At 40.2% G+C, this 22272-nt stretch overlaps 1 protein-coding gene across 1 annotated transcript in view; it reads right to left on the reverse strand.

Annotated features, from left to right (window-relative positions):
- The window catches only part of LOC122787440 (4-hydroxyphenylpyruvate dioxygenase-like), a 705402-nt gene that overhangs the window by 278107 nt on the left and 405023 nt on the right, over positions 1-22272 (reverse strand). The window contains exon 7 of the mRNA XM_044054155.1: positions 10108-10197. Within this exon, the coding sequence (XP_043910090.1) occupies positions 10108-10197 (90 nt within the window). The remainder of the gene's footprint in view (positions 1-10107; positions 10198-22272) is intronic.

Below are 22272 nucleotides of genomic sequence, written 5' to 3' on the forward strand. Positions count from 1 at the left end.
TCATGTGGTACTTATACCTATTGGGGGGGTTCAGCACTTATACTCTGTACAGGCTGGCTGGGGTGGCTTAGGAGACAGCAGTTTAGCTCATTCTTTCCTTCCAAGTTGCCTATATTCTGTCAGAGCAAAATGTTGTGGCAGACTTGTAGAGCAGGGCAAGGACTGGCCTTCATGAATGGAATTCGACTGAGGGGGTCTGCCATGAATTGATCCAGTTGTGAGAAGCTCCTCTGATTGATCTCTTTGCCCACGATCAAAACAGACAAAGACAAACAAAGAGATTCTGTTCCAGGACTACTTATAAACAGGCCTGGAAGGCTGGAAAACATATGACTTTTAATTCCCTTGCCTGGGAATGTTTCTGAATGCATTTTCATTCTTTCCACTGAAATCCAGGGTCATTCTGAAAATTTAGAAGGACTCTCCAAAATCGTTGTAGTTACTCCCTGCTGGCAAAATAAGTTGTGATTCTTCCTTCTTATGGAATTAACAAAGGACAGCTTCCTCACACAATGGATCAACTCACACGAGATAGGGTTGTTTATTACTTCCCAACATGAAACAACTTCAACTAACTGCCTGGATGATTGAATGTTGATGTATTTTAGGAACTTTTTTTTATGAAGACATGCAGCCAGTGTTAAAGGAGGCAAAGTTACCTGCTACTAGGAAAACATGTATTGGCAAATGAATAAGATTTTATGGTTAGTACCGCGCTAATAACCTGGTCCCTTTCAGGATTTTGTAGCACTGGTTTTGAATATTTGTGTGAGTAATTTTCCTGTGGCCTTTGTTTCTCCTCTATCAATGTTTTTCTTGGCCATTTCAGCATGTCTGCCCATAGATCTTTCCCTTTCATCACAGTCTCTGGTTAAGCTTTTCTTGACAGGCATTTGGGTATTAAGTCTACCTAGAGATCAGGTGGCACTTACATGCGATCTTAACTTTTTTTGTTGCTAAAATTAACACTTACTAGTTTCGAACCAGTTCTGCAGGCTGATCTAACGTTCATTTCTTGAGAAACACTGTTGTTTAATTGCTCTGGCATCTGCAAGAATATCTGAATTTCTAGCTTTTATCCTGGGTCAGCACTATTTGGCATTCTATACAGACAGTATTTCTTTTAGAACAAATCCTTTAGTTATACCTAAAGTGGTTTCAGAATCTACTTCCAGTCAAGTGATCCATCTTCCTCTCTTCCTTCCAGAAGCTTGAATTAGAGAGGAAGGATTATTCATTCTCTACATATACACACAGAACACTGGTATTATCTTGACGGAACTGAATCAGTCAGGAAAGCTAAATAGCTGTTTACTTCATAAGAAGGCTAGATAAAGGGCAGCCCATGTCAATTCGGACTATTTCCAGTTGGTTGCCCTATGCCATTTCTATGTTTTATTCCCGCCATAATACAACACTTCTAGGCAGTCAATGCTCATTTTTGAGGTCCATGGCCTCTTTTATGGATTTTTGGAAGGAGTGGACTCTAGAAGTTTTCTAGAGGCAGCTATTTGGTGCTCTGCACATACTTTTCAAAGCACTACAAAAAGGTTTCTTTTCCAGGTCTACAACAGGCCATACTAGGACCTTTTTACAGGGGGGCTCCTGGATCTTCATAATGTTCATCATTTTCAGTAGTGTAGTAGACTTTGACTATTTGGTTTGTATCCTGCCCAGGATACAACAACCCGAGAGCTTCATAAAACTGTGGCTCCCTCCCACATACTGAACGCTGATTGGCTAATTCCTTGGAGGAAAATCAAAAATGCAAAAGCACAGACCACAAACCAGGAAACACAGAGATAGGAGAAGGCAATCCAAATAAGCCATGAAGCAGATATACCAAACACAGGTTTATTAAGTCCAATCCAGTTATGACATCACAACCTCAAAATCTGTAATGCATCACATCAGCTTCAGAGCAGTCCTTGGTCAATTCTGATTGTTTCTAACACAAACTTCTCTTTGCTTGGATGTTGGCTCATTAGCAGAAGTAATTCCTTGGAGGAAAATCAGCAATGAGAGTGTAGACAACCTCTGTACTTTCTTGCCGTCTTGACAGGAAGCACCTCTGAGGTCTCATAGGAGCAGCAATTGGTGACTAAAAGTGGTGTTTCTCTTTTAGGAAAACTGGTATTTTTACAATTTTGGAATTTTCCTGTCAGAGACCACTATTTTTATAACAGGGCTCTTATTATTGTGTATTCCGGGCAAATTTTGTGGAAGAATGTACTATTTTTTGAGACTTGTAATGCAAAATGTACGTTTTAAAGGTTGAGAAGTGTTTTACAGGGCTGAATTTGATTTGTATGCTGAATGCTTGTGTACACATTGTGATAACTTACCTTCAGTGCAATTCTTTCTTGTCAGTGTACTTCAGAAGAGGGACTTTGACCTTCTGTGTGGGATTTCTGTGTACTGATTGTGCTTTTATTTTTGAAAGAGGACTATATGGGAACTTGTAAGAGTGTGTGTGCTGCTTGTGAACACTTGTCTGACAATTTACCTTCTGACTCACTCTTTCCAGCAATGCTTTCAAACAATCAGGTTTCTTCTTCTGCAATCAAATGGATATTTGTTATTTATGATATTTGTTTGCTGGAAAAGTCTGACTGGGCACAGATGCCCTTTTTCATTGGAGGTACAGGGAGAAAAGCTCTAAGCTATCATATTTTTTATGCAATCAATATTTACAATAAGTTTTATAACGCAGTTTCAGTGAATACAAAGCATAATCAGTATTATGACATTAGCATTGATATTTGCAAACAATATATAAGCATTGTATTGAGAATTTGCAGATGGAAGTGTGGAGTATAATATAGGTAGGTGTAATTTAAGAAATACAACAGTATGAAGTATTAGAGGTACTTACTTCTACTTCGTGCCTAGTCAATAACTAAGGCCATGTCAGGGATTATGTACCACTGGTTCTTAAATATTTATGTGAGTTACTTTCCTCTGGCCTTTCTTATTCCTCTATCAAGGTTTATCTAGTGGTCATTTCAGCGTATCTGACCATGGATCCTCCCCTTTCCTCTTTTTTTTTTTTTTTTTTGGTAAAAATGTTTCTGATGGGAGTTTTACATCTTTGGACACCAATAAAACAGATGGCTTCTTCTTGGGATCTTAACTTTGTGCTGGAAAAATTAACTATGTCTCCCTTTGAACCAGCTCATCAAGCTGATTTAAGGTTCATCACATGGAGGACAGTAATGAATCATGAAGTGCAGTGGATTAGCAAGGAGGAAGTAAGGATAGCTATGAAGAGGATGAAGAATGGAAAGGCTGTTGGTCCAGATGACATACCTGTGGAAGCATGGAGGTATTTAGGTGAAATGGCAGTGGAGTTTTTAACTAGATTGTTTAATGAAATCTTGGAAAGTGAGAGGATGCCTGAGGAATGGAGAAAAGGTGTTTTGGTAACGATTTTTAAGAATAACGGTGATGTGCAGAGCTGTAGTAACTACAGAGGGATTAAATTGATCAGTCACAGCATGAAGTTACGGGAAAGAGTAGTGGAAGTTAAGTTAAGAAGGGGAGTGATGATTAGTGATCAGCGGTATGGTTTCATGCCAGGAAAGAGCACTGCAGATGCGATCTTTGCTCCGAGAGTGTTGATGGAGAAGTACAGTGAAGGTCAGAAGGAGTTGCATTGTGTCTTTGTGGATTTAGAGAAAGCATATGACAGGGTGCCTAGAGAGGAGTTGTGTTATTGTATGAGGCAGTTGGGAGTGTCTGAGAAGTATGTAAGAGTGGTACAGGATATGTACGAGGGTAGTGTGACAGCAGTGAGGTCTGCGGTGGGAGTGAGGGATGCATTTAAGGTGGAGGTGGGATTACATCAAGGATCAGCTCTGAGCCCTTTCTTATTTGCAATGGTGATGGACAGGTTGACAGACGAGATCAGACAGGAGTCCCCGTGAACTATGATGTTTGCAGATGACATTGTGATCTGTAGTGAGTAGGGAACAGGTGGAGAAGACCCTAGAGAGGTGGAGATATGCTGTAGAGAGAAGAGAAATGAAGGTCAGCAGGACTAAGACAGAACATATGTGTGTGAATGAGAGGGAGGATAGAGGAATGGTGAGGATGCAGGGAGTAGAGGTGGCGAAGGTGGATGAGTTTAAATACTTGGGATCAACAGTTCAGAGTAATGGTGAGTGTGAAAGAGAGGTGAAGAAGAGAGTACAGGCAGGATGGAGTGGGTGGAGAAGAGTGTCAGGAGTGATTTGTGACAGACGAGTACCAGTAAGAGTGAAAGGGAAGGTCTACAAAGGGGTAGTGAGACCAGCTATGTTATATGGGTTGGAGATGGTGGCATTGACAAAAAGGCAGGAGTCAGAGCTTGACGTGGCAGAGTTGAAGATTTGCACTGGGTGTGACGAGGATGGACAGGATTAGGAATAAATATATTAGAGGGTCAGCCCAGGTTGGAAGGTTTGGAGACAAAGCCAGAGAGGCAAGATTACGTTGGTTTGGACATGTGCTGAGGAGGGATGCAGAATATATTGGGAAAAAGATTCTAAGGATGAAGTTGCCAGGTAACAGGAAAAGAGGAAGGCCTAAGATAAGGTTTATGGATGTGGTGAGAGAGGACATGCAGGTGGTTGGTGTGACAGAGCAAGATACAGAGGGCAGGAAGAAATGGAAACAGTTGATCTGCTGTGGCGACCCCTAATGGGAGCAGTTGATAGAAGAAGAAGACATGGAGGACAGTACTGCTTATTGCTCTGACCTCTGCAGGAAGGGTGTCTGAGTTGCAAGCTCTCATGGTTTGTAAATCCTGTGTGGTCTTCCTTAGAGACAGGATTACATTAAGAACAAATCCCTCATTTATGCCCAGTGTAGTTTCAGTTTACATTGAATCAAGCCATCAATCTCCCTGTGTTCTATCCAGATCCTCAGAATCAGGGAAAAAGGATTCTACATACTCTGGATGTGCATAGGTAGCTCAAATACTGTAATTGATAGAACTAAGTCCTTTAGAAAGTAGATCAGCTATTTATTTCCTATGATCATGGGGCAAAGAAAGGACAACCTGTGTCAAAACAGATTATTTTGAGACGGCTGTCCTCAGCCATTGCATTTTTATTCCTTCCCACCTTGGTAAATGTATTCCAGGCAGTTTCAAGGCACATTATTCTAGAGCCTTGGCTTCTATGATAGCATACTGGAAAGCAGTAGACTTTAGAAGCATTATGAATGCAGCTACAGTTTACAAAGCATTACAAACTGGATTCATTTTCCAGGTTCAGGGGTGGCATTGTTAGGACCATATTCCGTGGTACTGGACCCTTGTTCTTCCTCCACGGGGATGTTTTTTGTTTGTCTTTTCGGCTTTTCCCGGTTAGGGGTCACCACAGCGGAACTCCGGTCCGCTAAGGATTGACAGTAGATTTTTATGGTGCCGAGTTGCCAGCCCGATGCCCAACCTTCAGCGAAGGCACGCCCATTCACGCATGTCTTTAGGAGGCCACTCGACCGTGGGGAGGACATGCAGACTCCACACAGAAGGTACTCCAGCCAAGAATTGACCAGGAGAACCTCTTGCTGTGAGGCAACAACGTTACCGCTGTACCACCGCGGCTTATTCCTCCATGAGGATAGACTTTGGTAATAAACCCAAATAGCAAAAGGCTCCTGTAGCAGTGAGAATGATGAACACAGTTCAGCTGTCTAAGTTGCAGATGCCATAACAGCTGACGTAATTCCTCACTGTTGCACTAGCCACACCCATCCCCACCCCCCTCCTTTTGTAAATAGTTGTTGGGATGTCAAGTTTTTATTGTTTATATCTTTCAAAGGTTCAGGATGAGTAATATTTTTCTCTTTCTGTATGGACAAGAAAGTCCTGAAGTTATTTACAGTTTGACTGCTGGTTTTCCTTCAATGGTTTAGCCAGTCAGTACTCAGAATGTCAGTGTGGGAGGGATCCAGAACTTTGTGAAGATGACTAGTTGTTATAGCCTGGGGAGGATACAACCCAAAAAACAAAGAAACAATGAGGAATTTAAACATTTACAGTCATGGTAAGTGCAACTTACACAACTGTATTTACTCATTGTTCTGAATCCGCAAGAAGAATATCTGAGTTACAAGCTGTTGTGGTGACTCAGGCCTAGCACATATTTCATAAAGACAGGATATCTTTGGAAACCAGTCCTTTCATGCCCATGGTAGTTTCAGAGTTCACCTTGAATAAATCTATTTATCTCCCTGCATTCTTTCCAGACCCAACAATAAGGGGAAGAAAATTCTATATACTTTGGATGTTCTCAAACAACTCAGCTATTGTATTTAAAGGACAAAGGAATTCGGAAATTCTAATCAATTTTCTGTTTTTTATGAAGGAATAAAGAAAGGACAATCTGTTTCAAAACAAACTTTTCTGAAATAGTTGTTTCATGCTATTCAGTATTAATATTGCTTTCATGACAAATCTCTTCTAGGACAAGTCAGAGCCTATTCTACCATCGTTACAGCTATGTTTGCTGCTTTTTGGAAAGGATTGGACTCCAGAAATATTCTAGATGCAGCAATTTGTTCACATCTTTACCAAGCATTATAAAACTGACTGCCTTTTTAGAGCTACGGCAGTATTTGCTAGAACAGTTCTCCTTGGGCTCCTGGTTATTCTTCCTCCTCCCTTTCCTTTGAAGTTTGCATTTGTCACATATAGCTTTGGCTACTGAAACAGTGATCTAAAGGTGAACATAGTAAAGTTGTGTAAGTACACTTACCATAACAGTAGATTTTTAAATAGAGCACTGTTGCAGTACTAACACTTTCCCTCCTTCTCTCACACTGTGTGTTGTTTTCCCAGGGTGGGGAATCCCTTATTTCCCTCTTCTGTTAGTACATACTTATTAGCTAGATGTAGCCTCCCTTCTTTTCTAGTACAAAAAAAAAATCTGAATTTTGACACCTGTACTTCTACGTTTTTACTGGCTTACTCCCAAGCCCCAATGGACATACAGGCACCCTAAAGTTTTGGAATCTGGCCAGAAATCCAATCCTTGGCATTATACACGCCATCCAGCACAGGCAACAACAGTGATCTAATCAAACATCTACTGTTATGCTTTTACTTATACAACTGTACTGAATAACACCCACCTACTAGCATGTCACAACATTTAAAGAGCTATGTATGTCCTTATAAGATTTAACAGTCTTATATGCACTAGGCCATTTTTGTAGCATAGACCAGATTTGAACCATTTTATTTTCAACTTTTGTATATATAGTAACTAATGCTGGATTTACCTGAAGTTGGTGTGGTTTGATTACAAGGGTGAAGCGGAGCCCAAGTGATCAAACAAAGCCAACCCTGGGTAAATCCAGCATTACCCACACCAAGTCATGGGTTATTGCTATTATACAATGACATTATTTAAAGAAGTAGTTGCTTATCTTTCTTATCATGTCTTTGTACAACAGTGCTGTAGTGTTCCTCTGCGTTGTTCCATGTTTGCTGATGTGGGAGGATGGTATAATGGTTAAGGTGTTTGCCTTACAAACAGAAGGTTCAGGGTTTGATTCTCACATGGGTAAGTGGCTAGGCTTAGAATAGCCTGCAAAGGCAGTTAGCCTAGTACCAGCCTATGAACCTATGTACTGCGTATGCATAAGGGTTTACCTTCCCATGCTTTCACAGTACATCAGTGCTTTTCAAGAGAAGCAATGGAGAAAAGAGAATATCCTTTGCTGTTTTTTTTTTTCTTGCCAATTTTAATACAGGAAACCTAGACAAAGCTCAGTGTAAAAATGCTGACAGATTTTATTGCTCTTATAAACTTAGAATGTTGCTTCAAGGACAGGTTTTGTGTTAGCATGCATTTTTTTTTGAAAGATATGAAGCCTAAATCTCAAATGTCTGTCATTATTTAATGACTTCCATCCTGAGTGGCTTGCCAGAAAACTACATTTTTTATAAGGAGAAGAACAAAACTGTGAGGCAAAAATATGGGCATTCTGCAAAGATCAGGACAGTTCAGAGATGCGTCTTTCTGTTGAGATTTTAGGATGGACAACACAGAAATGCAAGGAAAATCAGGTAGGTTTCTGTTCTTTAGTTTTGATGAATGTACCTGATTTTTCTTGTATTTTGCTCTGTCCTCTGTAGCATATGCCAATACAAAAGTCTGGCTGCTGAATGGTACTTGAGCAACTGGACTTTTTCTATTGGTATATGCTCAGTTTACAACAGGCACACTGGTTGGGCTGTCCAATCAGTGTGCATGTTTTTGAATACTAATTAGAAATCACTGTATAATTTCTGCTGAATAAGCTTTTTCCTAAAATGTCCAGATACAGTTTTTTGTAACATTCCTGAGAAAATCAAACTGAAACTAAAACATACTTGGGACTAGGCATGCTGTTTTGTGTGGTCTTCTCCAAAACTGAACACTGATATTTTATCTTCCCTAAAGCTTACATACTTCCTTTGTCCCCAGACTAAGTTCTGTTAAGCCAATTTAATGTACACGTTGCACAAATAGGGTAAGTAGCCATTTCTCTTTGAAACATTTACCACCAGAATACCCTTAGCACTTTTGTGAAACTAAACTATCTCTCAAACACAACTATGAAAAGAAAATAAACCAAAATAAAATAAAATAAACAACCGTCTACTGTTCCACAGAAAAAATAATTTTATTGTCCCTAGCGCCTCGGGCACAAGGCCTTCAAGGAGTAGCAAACATCATAAAACACACACGTATATGTATAAAACCAATTGTTATACAATTAACCAATTAAACAATTAAATCAAATATTTCCAGTTGACTTCACAATTCAAACCTGCAGGTGTTAAAGTGTTATACTTTAAAATAAAAACAGACTCTTTATAAAGAAGTTGATCTTTCAATGAAAAACTTTCTCCTGCTGTAAAACTAATTTTTTCAAGAACAGTATCTTGCAAAAACATAAATCACTATTGTGCTTTTCATTAAACTGCGAAGCCACAAGCTTATCCAATTTTTGTTTTTTAATACTATACTATCTCTGTCTACGTGTCCACCCCACCTACCCCACTATTCCATGTATCAAGTAGGTCAAAAGTACTCCCTGTATAAGGCCAGAACTCTGCAACTCACTACTGCTGCTGAGTTTCACTTTAAATACAACTTTAGCCGCATTCAGAGCAGCACACTTGCCTATCCATCTAAACTGTGTTGATCCGCTATACGAAAGCATGTTAATCATAAAAAAGCAATATTTAAGCCTGTTTTTAACATTCACTATTTTCTTGACACATTCACACAATGAAGTGTTACCCTAAAATGAACATTAAATGGTGGTAGTACCTGTCTCTATTTTTTTTTTCATCCTTGTCCATCTTCTGATTTTCTGCCTATACTAGTCAATCAGGGACTCAGTAAAAGTTCCTTTCTGGGCAGTATTTTTGCCTTTAGATTTATTGACTTGCTCTAGACTTCTTAAAACCTCCTGCATCCATCTTGTTAGTGGGTTTTACTGTACAAACTTGACACTGTCTGCCTTCACACATTTTGATACGTTTCCCAAGACTTCCATTATGCTTTGTATTTGCTGCACTTTATATCATACTTAATCTTATGGGCACTGGAAACACTATCCTTTCTCCAAGTCTTGGAGCAAAAATTGCTGCTTTCCAGACAAAAACTATCAGTGAGGGCTGCAGTTGTCAACTTATGTTTTGAATTCATAAATGTGAAATGAAATCTTGACTTGTGGGAACATGGGCAAAATTCTTGGCTAGGCATATAAGGGCCTTACTAGAATAAGGGACTTTGCTTTGCATCATCATTTTGGTTTAATACAGCAGTCACACATATTTGCTGGCATACTTTACAGCTGTTAGCAGGCAGCTCTAAACTGCACTTGAGCACTCACTAATGTAAGACTAACAATCTCACACAGTAAAATAACCCAAAAAATCAGGTATAAATCAACTTGTGAATGTATATGAAAGTCTTAGACAACTAAATTCTACATTTCAACCTTTCAGATTCTGTGTTATTTTTTCCTTGATTGTAGAAAGGTTGTGGTTGAGGAAGGACCACCACTCCATCAACTTATAAAATAAAATAAAATTATAAAGGAAATCAGTAGAGCACCTACCGTCTTTATGATTGCAAATTTTATTTTTCCAAATTCATCCTGTTCAACCCAAGGTTCCTTCATAACTGTAGCTCCTCGTTCCTTGGCTTTCTGTAATATCAATTAAAAATGTTAATGCCTGTATTTTACTAGAAATTCCACCCTACTGAATAGTATTTCTGGACTGCTTATAAACCTGGTGTGGATCTTCTTTTACTGTACACTTGTTAGACTTATCTCCTTTGTATGTATGTTAAATTTACTAGTTATCTAACAGTTCATATAACACACTGCTCTCCAACTTTTTTCGCTTCCTTTTGGGAAAACCTAGGAATCAATTATGTGAGAAATAACAGTGATGCCTTCATGTTATGGGCATTTAGGACTTTTTTGTATATCTTTGGCCTGCCTGTCAGCAGTAACCAGGGAGTTTTTTAAAATGTAGATGCACAGTGGTGGGCATCACTGGCAGAAGCAATTAGTATCCCTAACCTTCCTATTTGCTCAGTCACATGTGGTCTGTAAGGTTTTTTTAAATTTACAATAAGGACTGGTGTGCTTCCCTCATGACCCAACAGTACATACGATAGCCCTTGTACCTTCCTATATTTCTCTCATCTTTGGGTTACTGTGCTACCTACTTTTATGATTGCACTGTGTGCCTTAACCTCTAATTTCCTGGACAAGTGGCAGGATGAGGGACTGACAATCATAGCCAGCAGCCACACAGTGGTATCTTTTAGTTTCTAAGTACTATATCTATGTAAAACAAATATGAAAACAATCCCACAAAGTTCTGGCAATCAATTAATTCACTCCTCCACCCAGGTAAAACTACAAGCCCAGAACCAACAGCCAATAACCAAAGAGTGAGTATTGCTTCACAAATCAACACCTATTTTATAAACAACATCCTCTCCTTAGTTACAGGGAACAATTCCACCCCACCATTTCTTCCACCTAATGTGGAAACTAGGTTCACTTGAAATCATCGAATTACCATTTCATCGAATTGCAAATCATCGAGACCAAATCGTCAAAAACTCATTTCATCGAAAACTCATATCATCAAATCTCAAATCATCGAAAACTATAAAGCAACTACAAATAACATCCCAGACACTGTTTACCATGTTTATGCAGGGGGGCAAGCCTCCCTACACCCCCCATGTGTGGGGCTCCGCCCCCACACCCCCCGTAATAAAATATACCAACTCCAAGTTCACACTACAGTGGGGTTAGTAAATAACCTCTTTCCTCCACTGTAGTACAACCATTGAGTTGGTATATTTATTTACGGGGTGTGGTGGGCCCCATGGGTGCAGGCTTGCCCCCCTGCATAAACATAGTAAAAACTTTGTGGAATGTTATTTGTAGTTGCTTTATAGTTTTCGATGATGTGAGATTCGATGATATGAGTTTTCGATGAAACGAGTTTTCGACGATTTGGTCTCGATGATTTGCAATTCGATGAAATGGTAATTCGATTATTTCAAGTGGAACCGGAAACTAACAACAACTCTTTTGACCTCAAACCTGTCCCAACTAACACCATAAGAACAATATTAAAAAAAAATGAAATCTTCTTCCTTAGCAGCTGACCAACTCTCCAGTGAGCATCTCAAACTTTCAGCTGATGCCATAACTCTGCCTATCTCCATTCTGGTAAGTAGGTATATAGCAGAACAATATGCCCCCAAAATTATGGAACATTTCCTATACCACCCCTCTATATAAAGGAAGAATATCAACAGAATTAAACAATTACAGACCCATAGCCATCCTTTCTCCATGTCAGAATTCTGGAACATTGTATCCACACTCAATTACTACAATACCTGTTACCTCACAAGCTTATCTCTCCCTCCCAACACAGTTTCAGACTGAAACACAGCACCACCACAGCACTAACTAATTTCTCTAATACCATCATCCAACTGAGAAATTTAAACCAGCAAGTAGCATCAGTCTTCCTAGACATGTAAAAAGCATTCAACACTGTCTCCCATCAGAAACTCCTTAGTACTCTTGCCTCACTAAACCTATCAAAGACTTCCCTCTTCTGGTTTCTAAGCTATCTTTCTGACAGACAACAAGCAGTATGATGGAAATCCAGACTCTCACCACTTCTGCCTGTTTTGGTTGGTGTCCCTCAAGGGTCCATACTAGGACCCCTTCTTTTCCCCATCTTCTCCAATGATCTAGCCTCATCCACAACACACGCTAGGGTAGTTCAGTATGCAGACAATTCAGCTTTAATCTACTCAGCAGATACTTTACCAGACCTCTAAATAGTAGTCCAACAAGCTTTTAATGATATAGAAACATATTTAAGTAAATCACAACTAATCCTCAGCCCCAAAAAGACACAGTTAATGCTATTTACCAGTAGCAAACATTCAGCTACCACACCTCCTTTCACCATTCTCTCGGCAAACAACGCAGTCACCCAACCAGTTGAGCATACAAAACTCCTTGGTATGACAATCGACAAACTCCGATTTGACCAACACATAGCCATCACAATTAAGTAAGTTCACATCAAACTTGGCTCACTCTACAGAAGCAAGCCATTCCTCACTGACAATACCAGACTAGCTATATCTAGAACCTTCCTCCTCTCTACACTCCTATATGCTTTCGCCCTCTTTACCAACTTAAAAAAATCAGACTTAACCAAATTGGAAACTTGCTACAACAAAATAGCCCGCTTCACAGCCAACCTTCCCTACCAAACCCACCATTGTATTGCTCTGCATAAATTAAATTGGCTCGAGCTACCTAACCTTCTCCATCTCTACCAACTTAAATTCACACACAGTATCATATTCCATCCTGACAGCTGCCCATCCCTCCAGGAACTTTTTCCCTACTCATGCCCACGAAGTCTAAGATCTGCAGAAAGAAACTTTCTCACAGTAAACAAAGCTAACAACACTCATGGTAATGTCCTATTCTCAAATCAAATAGCCAAATTATGGAACTCTCTAACCCACACCCTCCAAAACACACCTGAATCTACCAGTTTCAAACAACTACTATTTGAACATCTGTCCAAGAACTGGCATTGCTCCTGCACCAAACCCGACTGACAAGACATCTGTAACTCTCTCAACACACTGTCCACTCCTTACCTCATTTTCTCCCTCTCCTCAGCGTTTATTACTACTCAAAAATATATATAAAGAAAATCGCATTTGTTCATAACTATCACTTAATATGTACACAGTACTAATTTTATTTTTCTCACAGTGATCTTCACTGCAGTTCTTGTTGTTTCTTTTTGAGCCTGTATCTACTAGAAAACTGTATTGAATACTACTTTGTATAGACTAACTAGATGATATGTATTCTCCATCTTACTGTATGTATACTGTTACAATCCAATTATTGTATTTTGCTTATATTTCTGTGGAGCCTTTCTCCTCAGGCCTCTGTTGAAAATGGGCTTCTGGCCCAGTCAGACTTTCCCAGTAAACAAATGTAAATAAATAAATAAATAAAATAAATAAGTATCCTAACAATGCAATAAATGTGCAATGACACCAAGCAAAGTTTTCATAAATGATAAAATATTTGTACCTCCTAGGTGTCCTTTCTGTTGCTGACTGGAACCAAATGCAGTATATGTTAGTGGGAATACTTTCCCAGGGCTAGGTGGCGTCAGCACTGCTACATGAAGACTTATGTCTTTATTCCCAAGATGGAAGACAATGCCTTCAGCCACTTAATCTTCATAGGATCATAGGAAGTTACTAGGCTATTGGCCCTGAGGCCCTTGTAAGCCTAGCCAAGAGTTTAGCCCATGTTTAGACAAGTCAGCACCCAAAGTCCCTGTCCAGCAAGGGCACAGGTGGAATCCCAGGGGTGCATTTTCTGTTTCCCATCCAGTTATCCAGATTGCGTTTGAAAAGGGATGATGAGATACTCTGCTTCACTTGGAGAGGGAGTATATTCCACAGATGGGGGAGTCGCTGGGTCACAAATCTGTTCCACTAACAAGTCCTATTGATGTCAGAGACCAGGTTGAGGTTGCATGTGCGGGTTACATGAGTGGAGCTTGACTTGTTGATATGCAGCAGTCCCATCAAGGTGGGGTCTGAGATTGCTTTGTATGCCAGATAGAGGTCACCTCTAAGGAGTCTGTATGAAATTGAGTAGAGGCACAGGGTTTTTAGCCTATCTTTGTAGGGTAGATGTTTGAGGCCCTGGATTCTTCTGCTGAGAAACCTCTGTGGTCTCTCCAGCTGCTGCATATGCTTTGCGAGGTACATGCCGAAGGGGGCATTGTACTCAATAATTGGCCTTATAAGGGAAGAATACAGGGATGTTATGACCTCCTTGTCCCTGGATGAGATACCCTTACTTATGAGGTGGGCCATGTAAGAAAGCTTTCCATACAATGGAAGCAACATGGTAATCAAAAGTCAGGTTGCTATCAACCTGGGTGCCCAAATCCCTCACGACTGATTGAGTGCTTAGGACATTGTTATTAATGTGATAATATGTGGGGGGCATCACTCTCCCCAAAGGGGATGATGATGCATTTTTTGGCATTTAGCTTCAGGCCATGTTTCTGGCATCAGTCATTTGTATGGGTGAGACCCTCTTGGAGGGCGTCCACATCACTTGAGGTTTGATGACCATGCCCAGCTTGCAGTCATCTGCAAAATTTGTCAGCCATAGCCCACTGGTTTTGGCCTGCACCTCAGAGAAGTATATCCCGAATAACACAGGCCCCAAGACCGATCCCTGGCGTCTACTGCTTGAGGTGGCTTCCCCTATTTTGATTAGGTAGGTTCCATAAGTGAGCCATTTTGCTACCCATCTGATAACATAAGGATTGATGCCTAGTTGAGAGAGTTATCTATTATGCCCTGTTGGGGAATAGTATCAAAGGCTTTGGCAAGGTCAAGGTAGGTGGTGTGTACAGTCTTCCCCTTGTCCATGGCTTTGGTGACTGTCTCAAAGAAGTTGACCAGAGTTACCAGACATGACCTTCCCTTGACAAAGCCAAACTGTGTGGGGCTGAGTGTTTGGAGGTTGCCAATGTCCCTATTAATAAGATCCATGATAACCCATTCTATGGCCTTGCAGATCAGGCTAGTTAGGTTGATGGGTCTATAATTTTCCAGATCGGTGTATGCTGTACCTTTGTGTAAAAGGATGACAGTGGCTATCCTCCACTTGGCTCGGACAAGCCAGTACTCAGGCTTTGGTTGAACAGGCTGCCTAATGGTGCTGCAAGTTCATGCCTGAGTTCATGTAGGATGCAGCCTGGGAAGTTGGGTCCCATGGAGGCTGTATTTTTTGCCTTTGAGAGGGCAGTGATGACCTGTTTCCTAGAGATAAGGGAGGGGGCAGGTACTGGGGATGTCCTGATTTACTGGTGGGGGGACAGAGGGGTGAAGTTTTTGCGGAATCCGTCAGCCAGTAGGTTGGCTATAGATTCTGCATTTGTGTATGTGGTGTCCTTGACCACCAGTTCTGAACAGATCTGGGTGCTTCTTTTGAGACTGTGGATATATGTGAAGAAGGCCATATGATCGTCTCTAGTAGATGTGGACAATTTGGACTCAAAGTTGGCTTTAGAAGATTTCACTAGAGCTCTTATTTGCTTGTTCAGGCTAAGGAGAAATTGTTTCCAATTGGGCATCTGCTTCTTGGTCCTGGATAGCAATTTTTTCCATTTATTATATAGTTTATTTATTGCAGACGTCCGCCAGACAGGTTTACTCTTCCTTGCGGAGGATGATTTTGTTCTGTCAGGTATTCCTGATTCCATGCATCTGTATAAGTGCTCATATAGTACTTTGGTGTAGATTTGGACATTGGTGCCAGTTCTAACAGAGGAGGAGGGGCTGTGAAGCTGTTTATACCACCCCTCAGAGGCTGTAATTTTTGTTTGACCCTAGCTAGAGGGGGGAGGGGGGTCAGTGGAGATGCTGTGACCACTTTATGGTTGGATCTTACCAGGGAGGATGATACAGTAGGGATGCCGTAGTGGTTACTCATGTCAGTTAATGCCAAGTCCAAGATATTATCGCCTCTTGTGGGGGTATCGACTAGCTGTTCCAAGGCATTTGCAATGATAAAATTGAGGAATCTCTGGGCTTTTGAATTCTGGCATGAGTAGTTTTTCTTTTCCAGTCTATGCCTGGGTAGTTAAAAGTCACCCATGATCAGGGTAATGGGTTGAATCTTGGTAGATTCGAAGAGGTCCAGATAGGTGGAGTGGGCATTTTGAGTCAAATTTAGGGGCCTGTAGCTAGCTATGATTTGAATAGGGGTCTTGTCAACAGTTAACTGCACCTGGAGTGTCTCCTGTGCATCATACTGTTTGCCCAGCCTGGAGGTGTGTGTGTGTCATTAATATATATTGAACCTCCACCTCCTTTGGCTGTGCACAGTTTGGGGTCTGAATGTATGATAGGACGAGTAACCAAGTAAGGCTGGGGTGCTCTCCATAGCTTTGAACCAGGTTTCTGTGACTGCACAAGTGTCAGCATCTTCCAGGGTTAAGAATGCTTGCAATGAGTGCAGTTTCATGTTTAGACTCCTAACGTTTAGCAGCACGACCTTTAATTTGCATTTTGTTGAAAATTTTATGTTGGTTTTATTGACCTCAGGACTTTTCCTAAAAAGGCACTTATGGGGGAGGCAAGGACCTTTGCCAAAAGCCTAAAGTCCAGGTGAGACAGATGCAGGCCATCTCTAGCAAAGCATCTTGGTCTGTCGATCATATCTAACCAAGTTGTCAGGTACTGGATACCCCTGGAATGACAGCAGAAACTAAGCCAGTTGCTAAAGTCAATCATTTTCTGTTTGTATTGAGGCATCATTCTGGGTGACGGTAGAATGCTGCTTAAGGCTATGGACATACTTGCCTGGGACACATATTCAGCGAGCTCAATCATGTCTCTCTTTATATAGTCCAGGAAAGTACATCTCAAGTCATTCACCCCAACATGGACAGTGACAGAGTCATAAAAGTACCCGTTGTTGAGAGACGTGTGCACATGTGTAATATGGTGGATTCTGGAACCTGACAGACAACTAATCGTGACTTTCTCCTTATCCAGCCGGGTGAGAGACACATCTGTGTGTCTCACAATGGAGTCTCCTTTGACTAATATGTTGGGTTTATGATTAGGCCTTTGTGGTTGTGAGACACAGGTGTGTAGACTATGCGTGGTATGTGGTGTGGAGGGTTGTGGAGGTTGCGTGTGTTTTTGACACTGCGGTCTCCTGTGTTTGTCCTGACTGACTTTCTGGTGAATGTGCCATTACTTAAACTTTTAAACTGTGATAAAAAAATTAACAAACCTCATCCTGACCCCTTGGCATAGAATGATGAATCCTGGCTGTGATCTAAGCAACCAGTGCTTGAGTTGCAGTACTGTCACTGGAGGGGCCAGAAAGAAGAGAATGGACTTGGGTGATGTATACCAGCTTATCCAACCTGGGGGTGGGAAACAGCTTGGCCTGTCACATTATTCACCATTACCATTCGGTGGATATCATGTGTGCAAGAGGCTAGTTAGGTTCACTGCTTTGCATGTGTGGAACTAAGCATGCTTCTCCCTGACCAGGTAGCCATCATAGAAAAGATACGCCACCTACTAGGAAGGTTTTAGGTGTGGAAAGCACTGTTATGCACCAGCAACTGATCTGCTCCTGAATGCCTTACTCTTGCCTTCTAGAAGAATGAATGGGCTAAAAAGGATCTCTAGATGGGAACAAATGGGCACTGGGCTCTGGTTCAACCTGGGAATGCCAGACTGTCAATGCCAGAAGGAACAAATGGGACAGTGAGGTGCAGCAAGTGGCAAGCCACTGAGAAAATATTAAAGCAGGCGGAAGGGGAAAATTAACAAACATTATTGGTAACACTTTATATGAAATTGGCAAATGAATGCACAGAGAAGGCCTGCCTAAAACAAGTGTGCCCACTTAGAAGTTGGCTTCCCTTGGAAACTACATCATTGACAACACACCCCCAAGAGTAGACCCAGCCAGCAGGGATTTGGGGAAGCATGCAGACAGTAATCTGGCATTCAGCCATCTTATGGCTATGGTAGTAAGGAAATCATTCTATATTGTGCAGCTAATAAGCTAGAGTATAATATCTAGGTCCAACGACATTATTGTTCCACTATACTTGGACGTTATCAGATCAATCATTTAGTACAATGTCCCCTTCAGAATATACCTGACCAGGTACATGTAGCAACTGAAATGCCCACAGAGGTTCCTCACAAAAAGGATACAGGGGGTAAACAACATGTCCAATGCAGAGTAACTCAAAGCCTTATCCCTCTACTCAGTCTGCTACAGACTGCTGAGGGTCATTCTATACCACTCATACAAGGCATCCATGGATCCTGCTCTGATGGGCCTTCTGCATGTCTGCAGGACAAATAGCATCAGAATTACCCAATCTAGGGCTGTAAACCATGCTTGTGACATAAATGGGACATGTTAGAGGGACAGATATGCGTCTCAGAGACTACCCCTTCTTTGGAACAGGCTTCTCGTTCATTTGAAGCAGAATCCTTCCCTAACCCAATTTAAGCGTAAATTGAACCAGTGGATGGAGAAATCAGAAATTCACCCCTGGTCTGGCACCTGTGTGCCTAATGGATAGAGGCAGCCTGTAAATGCTTAGCCACCCAAGACCTAGTCTATATATATACCCCTTAGAATAATCTTATCATTCTCAAACTTGTCAGATACATTAAAGGATGCATGGCTAGGCTTAAAAATGCTCCTGTGTTCATTAGCCTAGTATACGACTATGAAGCAATAAATTCTTCTACCAACACAAAATAAAAATAGTTTAAATATGGTACCATATTTTTTATATTCTCTTAACTGTGATCCGAGCAGTAAGTGATAGTACTTTCTTGTTATAGCAAAAAAAAAAAAAAAAGAAAATCATTCTTAAATGCTCACTGAAAAGTAATTTAACACACTAGGCTAGCATTAACATGATTTCAAGTAAGTGAAGCAAACAAATGTTTACGAGATGAAACTAGTATGCAAAGCTGGTAACAAGGATTTGTTTATTGAGAGATAAGCTATTAAAATTAATAGCTGATGAGGTAAAAAGGACGAAACATGCAAGTCCACAGCTAGTGGAGTTTAGCTCTATTGGTCTGAATGTTTCTGTAAAGACTTAAAAAGTCATAAATCATGGGCATTCAGAAGCCATGTAGCTGAAACACTTGATGTCCTTAAGGGATCATTTGCATATATCCCATGGGCCTCCATTACAGGATGTTTAAGTGGTTTACAGAAATCCATTTTGTTCAATCCCCCATTGAACCCTCTTTTAATGTCCTTTAAAACTGCTTTCAAAAAGGAAATGTGAGGTTTGAAAGCCAACTACATTTTTACAACTTATCCAACAAGGAGAACAAACTTTTGAGGGAGCTCACCAGAAATTGGTCAGTTAGAATAATGAAATCTGATAAGGGGGGGTGCTGTGTTGATGGACTGTTTTTTATATTCTCAAAAAATGCTACAATATCTTAACAATGGCAATTTTTTGTGGGTGCTAGTAAAAATGAGATTACCATTGCATATCAGCGTATTGATTTTTGGCAGGAGGACATATCACAAATTTTGGGTTGAATGGTGAGACTTTCTAATTTTTGAGGGTTGACAAACCTCTTATACCAAATATTTTTGGTATTCCAAAAGTCCATAAATCAGTAGACGATTCTCTGATTCTTCCTATTGTGGCAGTGAGAGGCTCTAAAACCGAGCCTTTGGCCAAGTATGTTGATTATACCTTAAAAACATTTTCTGATAATAAACCTTATGTTCTTAAGGACACTTAGCATTTTTGAATGAACTGCACCATGACCAGTTCAACTAAGATGTTACATTTTGGTTTTGATGTGTTAAGGACTTGTTTTTAATAATTCCACATCAGGAAGGGCTGCAATGGTTTCATGAAGCTTTCACAAGTGGCACTAAGATGTCTTCCAGCACTATCAATTTTCTGGTGGAAGCCATGGACATTGTGTTGTTGTTGAACAACTTTGTATTTTCTGTGTCTGAGTACTTCAAACAAATTAATGGAGTAGCTATGGGGGCATCAGTAGCCCCAGTTTCTGCAAATATTATTTTGTGGTGGTGGGAGAAAAAAGTTTGTTTTTTCCCCCTCTTTTGCTAATAACATTGAGGTTTACCTGAGAGTTTTGGAAAATGCATTTATTTTATGGGTAGATGTTGAGAGTAGGTATTTTTCTTTGATAATTTACGGGAAAAAACATATTCTAACAGTTTATTGTACTTTAACAATTACCATCTCTTATGGCAGAAATGAAATGTGGTTAAAATTCAGTTCATTAGATTGTCATTTCTGTTGATACAAAATTTGGTGAGTAGGTAAACATTTTAATACAAATGTTTCAAGACAGACAGTACCCTTTAGACTTTATACAGTCTCTAAAAGAGGACATTATTGCTAAGAGGTCCCACCACTGTAAACCTGTTTTGAGGTATGGTTTTGATATCACTACAGTAAGAATTACTGCTATTGTAGAGAGTGTAAATCATGAAATATTGATGCATTTTACAGGGCTTTGGTATGTGTTTACAATAAAGCTACCAAGGATGTTAAATATATTTTAAAAAGAAATTGGTTTAGCTTTATTATGGCCCAGGGTTTGGATATGTTTTGGACAACAGCCCTACTTTGGTATTTAGACCATGGGTTAACATTAAGAAGAGATTTGAGAGCTGTGTTATGAAAAAGTGAGACCACATGGCTGTGAAAGGAGTGTACAAATGTGGTGCTTGCAGCCAATGTCGATGTTTTTGAGTGTGCCAGTTTTACTATAGGCACCTTTCCACAATTGGTCTACCCTAATGGAAAATTAAATTTTTACACTAAGGGCATGATTTATTTAGCACAATGTAGTTCATGCCCTGCATTTCATGTTGGTAAAACATTAAAGGCATTGAAGCTTACAATTTACCAACATAATTATGCCATTAAGAAGAAAGATGGTAATAATGCAGTATATAAACATTCAGTAATTTCTGCATATTTTAAGAAATCTTTGACCTGTTGTTGTCAGTTGTCACTTAATCCTTGACTGTGGGTTTGGTTTCGTATCTCGGAACCAACTTGCCTATTATTCCAGCTTGCACCATCCAAAAACTCTCAAGCTTAACCTTACCCATAATGTTCCTCTAAGGATTACCTCAGATCTCGTTTGCCGCATTTAGTGACAGATGTGTTTATCCTGCCAGCTCTCAAGCAAGCGTATTTCTTCAAACTTTGTGTTCTTTCTTCAAAAGCTCTTTTGTTATTTATTCCTTGTCAATTTTTTCACTTACCCAGCTCCTCTATTAGCTTTTTTCTTAACATGGGTAGTGTTTTTTTTCTTCTGAGTATCATCACTGGTAGTTCCCCTCTCTTTTGCTTTCTCTTTACCATTAAGGTAATCTGTTCGTACCATTGTTAGTACCTTTCTTCCATCCTTTTCTTTAATTACCGCTACAGTAAACCTTTTGTACCATTGTTGGTATGTTTTTCTCTGGTTATTTAAAAAAAAAAAAAAAAAAAAAAACTTTAAACTTACCTTTCTTTCTGTGTGCTTGTGTGTTTCTTCTGCCATGGCTGAGAAGGCTAAAGGTACTTCTGGCTTCAAAAGATGGCAGAAATGTGATCATAAATTACCAAACTCTGATGGACACTCTGTGTGTCTATTACTTGGGCCCGGTGCACCTTCAAGAAGATTGTGCTATCTGTCAGTCACTGGGCCCTTGTAGAAAGAAAAAAACAAACTCATCTTAAAAGACCTTATAAAATCGAGCTTCGATGAGGCCATATCTGTATCTGTCAAATCTAAAACTGACATTAGCTCCCCTTCTTCTTCTTCTTCAAATATGAAGGATCTAAAAAGAGGAGCCACTCAGTTCCGGCAGTCTCATTGGCGCCACCAATTAAAATGGCAAAGACTTCCCTGGTTCCCAAAGTTTCAGCGGAACTGAGTGGGAAACTGCTTCTACCATTGGTGCCATCCTCTGCACCGACTATTTTGGCACCCATTACTGTGTTGGACTTAAGAATTTCAGGATCTTCTCTCTCCTTCATTCCAGAACCTAAGGAATTTTCATTTAAAGACAGGCCATGCACAAGATATTCAGCAGTGTCAGACCCTTTTG

The sequence above is a fragment of the Protopterus annectens genome, chromosome 13.part0 (assembly GCF_019279795.1).
Source record: "Protopterus annectens isolate FY-2018-M chromosome 13.part0, PAN1.0, whole genome shotgun sequence".
In the NCBI taxonomy this organism is placed as follows: Eukaryota; Metazoa; Chordata; order Ceratodontiformes; family Protopteridae; genus Protopterus; species Protopterus annectens.